Genomic DNA, 6,012 nt, shown 5'->3' with positions numbered 1-6,012 from the left:
TATACATATATTATATATATATATATATATATATATATATATATACAGTATATTTACACACACACACAAATATATATATTTGTCAATATGCAAAACAAATGTTATGGTCCGACCTAAAAGTAAGCTTTATTTTCTATTTGTTAAATAGCGTTGTTTATTTTTTTCTTTTGATTATGAGGTGAAATATGACCTAATCATGAAATAAATCTCACTAAAAGCTCTAATCTTGAATTTTATATGCTTAAAAGAAAACCAGGTGCATCATAATACACAGTAGAAAAGATGGACAGTTATTAATCTGCCACAGATAAATGAGACTAATCAGACCATAATTTAGCCAGTTCAGCTCTGATATGGCAGCCAGTAATAGGTGTAGGTGTGTGTGTGTGTGTGTGTGTGTTAAAGGTCACGTCTGTGTTGTTTCATTGTGTGTAACTCACCAGATCCGTTCGCGCTCGATCCACCTCCATACTTCTCTGGATGGAGCTGTGAAACGTGCTGTGATTGGCTATCTGCTGCTCGACAGCCGTCAAATCATCTCCCCACGACAATGTCTCTATCAGCCTCTGCACACACACACACACACACGCACAGACATCACACACTCCCCCCTCCAAAGCCCCCCAAACCATCTCAGATATTCCCGTAACCTCAACTATTCAATGCTTGCCAAAAGCCGCCACACACACACACACACACACACAGACACACACACACAGACACACACACACAGACACACACAGATTAAAACATGATGTTGCACTAGAAGCAACACTTAACTCGGCTTGTTTTGCTGCATTAAAACTATTTCGCTATTATAATGAACAAAGCCGGCTGCACTGGAAGTTTGTTGTTTTCTGCTTAGTTTGCAGTGGATTTACCACAGTGTAAAAGTCCAGTGGACACAGCCAGTGTTGGGGAAAGTTACTTTTAAAAGTAATGCATTACAATATTGCATTACTCCCTAAAAAAGTAAATAATTGCGTTACTTAGTTACTTTTTATGGGAAGTAATGCATTATGTTACTTTTGCGCTACTTTTTCTCATCTGGCCTGAGCTTGTTTCTTTGTTTTTAATATGCCGCAAGCCCTAAACAAACAAACAAAAATATGTTCTAAGAACATTTTGCTAATGTTCATATTTAGTTATGAAAAATTATTTCTGAATGTTCTCTGAATGTTCAAAATGGGTTTTTGTTTTGGTTGTGTGAACATTAAGGGAACATTCCATTTTAGAATTCTTGCAAACATTATGGGAACGTTAGTTTTGAATGTTCTCTGAACGTTCTGAAACAAGTGGTAACATTTAAAAAATCTTAGACAAACATCCAACTAAAACAGGAAAACAATGTATAAATACCATTTTGGTGCTAACAAGTTTTGAAAAACGTTATTTCTGAATGTTTTCTGAATTATCAAAATATTCCTTTTTTTTACATTTTAAACATGCTATACAATGTTAAGGGAACTTTCCATTTTAGACATTTTGAAACAAACATTATAGGAACGTTACTAAATGTTCTCTGAATGTTTCAAATGAAGTAGCAACATTTAAAAAATGTTTCAGAGAAACATTTCAGAAAAAATCATTCCATGAACAATGTATAAACACCGTTTTTGTGATAACATTGAGAACATTTAGTTGTTTTCTGAACATTTTAAATTTTTTTTAAAACATTTAAAAAAAAATTTTGATTATGAAACATTAACAGAACATTTAATTTCATAATTTTGCAAACGCTATGGGAACGTTATTTATATGTTACATTACAAACGTTATTTTTGAATGCTCTCTGAAACAATCAAAATATCCACTTTTTAAATGTTTAAAAATGTTTTTTGGTTATGCAAACGTTAGGGGAACATTCCATTTGATCATATTGCAAACATTATGGGAACGTTACTTTTGAATGTTCTCGGAATGTTCCGAAACAAGTGGCAACATTTAAAAAACATTAGATGAATGTCCAACTAAAACATTTCAGAAAAAACATTCCATGAATGATGTATAAATACTGTATGTACTTAATACTTTTGTGCAAACATTTAGCTTTTTTAAAAGTTTTTTAAATGTTTTAAATATGTTTTCTGGTGATACATTTTATCATTTTGGTAATATTATGGAAATTTTACTTTTTAACATTCTCGGAAACAAGAAGTAGCATTTAAAAATAAATCATTAGACAAACTAAAACATTCAGTGAATGATGTTTAAACGTTATGAATGAAGGTTCTATTAAGGTCATAATTTTGATAGGATCTTTTCAGAGCATTCTGAGAATATTCTGTTAGCTGGGAAAACACACATTGTCTCGTTCTTTTCTCCGGCCCATTCAAAGTCACTGTGCTCTTCAGCAAACGTCTGTGATTCATTAACTCTGACCTCCTGACAGGAGGGAGTGTCGAGTTGGCCGTGTTATTGACCCCTGCGGGAGGCTGAGGAATTCTGGGGTTTTAGGACTCGTGGGAGAGACTCAGACAGACAAACAGTAAGAGTGGCTCAGAACAGAGAGGCATGCTGGCTCTGATTCGGGTTTCTCAGTACAGAACTGTGTTCTTTGGCAGGACGCCGAGTTCATCTGCTGAGTTTTTCTTTCGTTTTCTCTCGCTCTCTCTGTCTTGGCAAACACTCACCCTGTGTCTTTATCTAGGCCTTACTGTACAGAGCAGCACTTATCTGTGTGCTTTTAAGTTGATGTCTATTTCTGGCACATCAAGCTGAGTAGCTCCGCCCACATTGAAATCTCATTGGCTGAAAACCCTGCTTCACATAACTCAATATTAAACATCTCATACACTACCAGCACTGCATTCAGTTGGTCAAAAGTGGCAGTAAAGACGTTTATAATGTTACAAAAGATTTCTTTATGAAAAATTATTTCTGAATGTTCTCTGAATGTTCAAAATGGGTTTTTGTTTTGGTTGTGTGAACATTAAGGGAACATTCCATTTTAGAATTCTTGCAAACATTATGGGAACGTTAGTTTTGAATGTTCTCTGAACGTTCTGAAACAAGTGGTAACATTTAAAAAATCTTAGACAAACATCCAACTAAAACAGGAAAACAATGTATAAATACCATTTTGGTGCTAACAAGTTTTGAAAAACGTTATTTCTGAATGTTTTCTGAATTATCAAAATATTCCTTTTTTTTACATTTTAAACATGCTATACAATGTTAAGGGAACTTTCCATTTTAGACATTTTGAAACAAACATTATAGGAACGTTACTAAATGTTCTCTGAATGTTTCAAATGAAGTAGCGACATTTAAAAAATGTTTCAGAGAAACATTTCAGAAAAAATCATTCCATGAACAATGTATAAACACCGTTTTTGTGATAACATTGAGAACATTTAGTTGTTTTCTGAACATTTTAAATTTTTTTTAAAACATTTAAAAAAAAATTTTGATTATGAAACATTAACAGAACATTTAATTTCATAATTTTGCAAACGCTATGGGAACGTTATTTATATGTTACATTACAAACGTTATTTTTGAATGCTCTCTGAAACAATCAAAATATCCACTTTTTAAATGTTTAAAAATGTTTTTTGGTTATGCAAACGTTAGGGGAACATTCCATTTGATCATATTGCAAACATTATGGGAACGTTACTTTTGAATGTTCTCGGAATGTTCCGAAACAAGTGGCAACATTTAAAAAACATTAGATGAATGTCCAACTAAAACATTTCAGAAAAAACATTCCATGAATGATGTATAAATACTGTATGTACTTAATACTTTTGTGCAAACATTTAGCTTTTTTAAAAGTTTTTTAAATGTTTTAAATATGTTTTCTGGTGATACATTTTATCATTTTGGTAATATTATGGAAATTTTACTTTTTAACATTCTCGGAAACAAGAAGTAGCATTTAAAAATAAATCATTAGACAAACTAAAACATTCAGTGAATGATGTTTAAACGTTAGTTCTATTAATTCTATTAAGGTCATAATTTTGATAGGATCTTTTCAGAGCATTCTGAGAATATTCTGTTAACACACATTGCACACATTGTCTCGTTCTTTTCTCCGGCCCATTCAAAGTCACTGTGCTCTTCAGCAAACGTCTGTGATTCATTAACTCTGACCTCCTGACAGGAGGGAGTGTCGAGTTGGCCGTGTTATTGACCCCTGCGGGAGGCTGAGGAATTCTGGGGTTTTAGGACTCGTGGGAGAGACTCAGACAGACAAACAGTAAGAGTGGCTCAGAACAGAGAGGCATGCTGGCTCTGATTCGGGTTTCTCAGTACAGAACTGTGTTCTTTGGCAGGACGCCGAGTTCATCTGCTGAGTTTTTCTTTCGTTTTCTCTCGCTCTCTCTGTCTTGGCAAACACTCACCCTGTGTCTTTATCTAGGCCTTACTGTACAGAGCAGCACTTATCTGTGTGCTTTTAAGTTGATGTCTATTTCTGGCACATCAAGCTGAGTAGCTCCGCCCACATTGAAATCTCATTGGCTGAAAACCCTGCTTCACATAACTCAATATTAAACATCTCATACACTACCAGCACTGCATTCAGTTGGTCAAAAGTGGCAGTAAAGACGTTTATAATGTTACAAAAGATTTCTATTTCAAATAAATGCTGTTCTTTTGAACTTTATAGTCATCTGTGAGTCCTGAAAAATAAAAAGTATCACAGTTTCCACAAAAATATATTCAGCAGCACAACAGTTTTCAACATTGATAATAATCAGAAATGTTTATTGAGCAGCAAATCAGCATATTAGAATGATTTCTGAAGATCATGTGACACTGAAGACTGGAGTAAATTCAGCTTTGATCACAGGAATAAATTACATTTTATTATATATTCACATAGAAAACTGCTATTTTAAATTGTAATAATATTTCAGAATTTTTACTGTATTTTTGATCAAATAAATGCAGCCTTGATGAGCAGAAGAGACTTCTTTTAAAAACATTCGAAAATCTTCCTGACCCAAAACATTTGAACAATAGTGTATAATTAGATTTTCTATATTTTTCATATGTCTATATTTTAAAAATATTTTATATATATATTTTTTTAATTCTTCAGCATTTTGGCTTTTATTAATGACAGAAATATTGATGCTACGGCCAGCTGATATGGCAAAAAATGACGTATTTCAACATACTTGATGTTGATATCAACTAACCCACAAAAAGCATATTAAAGTCATCACAGTGTTTACAATGGTGCTTAAAGGGGTCATATGATGCGATTTCAAGTTTTCCTTTCGCGCACTGGGTCAGCTGGCCAATCAGAGCAGACTGCGCTTGTCAAAGGAAGGGGCTTTGTTGAAAACGACGTGTTTGACAGAGGCGGGGCATAGAGGACCTACAATAATGTACAGTATTTGAAAAATAATGTGTTTTCTGAATATTAAAGCATGTCAACATATTCTGTTATACCAAATACACAAAATAATGATCTTTCAAAAAGCATCATATGACCCCTTTAATTATAATCGCCTGCAAAACCCACCAGTGCTGTTTGTCATGGAAAACTTGCATGGATAAAACACTGTTTCAGACAAAGGTCTTGACCAGAGAGGCCTGTGGTGTGAAGGCTGTTTACCCTCTGCTGTAGGATCCAGGCCATGGCCTCGGTGAAGAAGCGGTTGGGCTCTTCCCGGCTCGTGCTGCGCCGCATCGTCCTGCTGCCCCACTTCTGCTGCAGCGGAGGACCGTTCAGAGCCATGCTGAGATCTCTGATCTGCTCAGAAAATATATTCACACTGTTCACAGACAGAGAGAGAGAAGATAATGTTACAGCGGAAGTGTTCATAGACCAGAAACATACTGAATTATGAATTGCATATAAACTACTGTTTTCTAATGTTTCTGAAAGAAGTCTCTGCTGCTCACCAAGGTGCATTTATTTGATCAAAAATAGGGTTAAATTATGAAATATTATTAGAATGTAAAACAGCTGTTTTCGATGTGAATATCTGTTAAACTGTAATTTATTTCTGTGATCAAAGCTGTATTTTCAGCATCATTACTCCAGTCTTC

At 34.3% G+C, this 6,012-nt stretch overlaps 1 protein-coding gene across 1 annotated transcript in view; it reads right to left on the bottom strand.

The window, feature by feature from the left end:
- Positions 1-6,012, bottom strand: part of LOC107661358 (desmoplakin-like) — a 35,025-nt gene that overhangs the window by 22,821 nt on the left and 6,192 nt on the right. Inside the window, exons 4-5 of the mRNA XM_016450883.1 lie at positions 5,576-5,735; positions 441-566 (exon numbers count right to left, since the gene is read on the bottom strand). Of these exons, the coding sequence (XP_016306369.1) occupies positions 441-566; positions 5,576-5,735 (286 nt within the window). The remainder of the gene's footprint in view (positions 1-440; positions 567-5,575; positions 5,736-6,012) is intronic.

This window comes from Sinocyclocheilus anshuiensis, unplaced genomic scaffold (genome assembly GCF_001515605.1).
Source record: "Sinocyclocheilus anshuiensis isolate Anshui unplaced genomic scaffold, SAMN03320099.WGS_v1.1 scaffold595, whole genome shotgun sequence".
NCBI lineage: Eukaryota > Metazoa > Chordata > Actinopteri > Cypriniformes > Cyprinidae > Sinocyclocheilus > Sinocyclocheilus anshuiensis.
The sequence above is the reverse complement of the archived record's forward strand: the minus strand, read 5'-3'. Positions and strand labels throughout refer to the sequence as shown.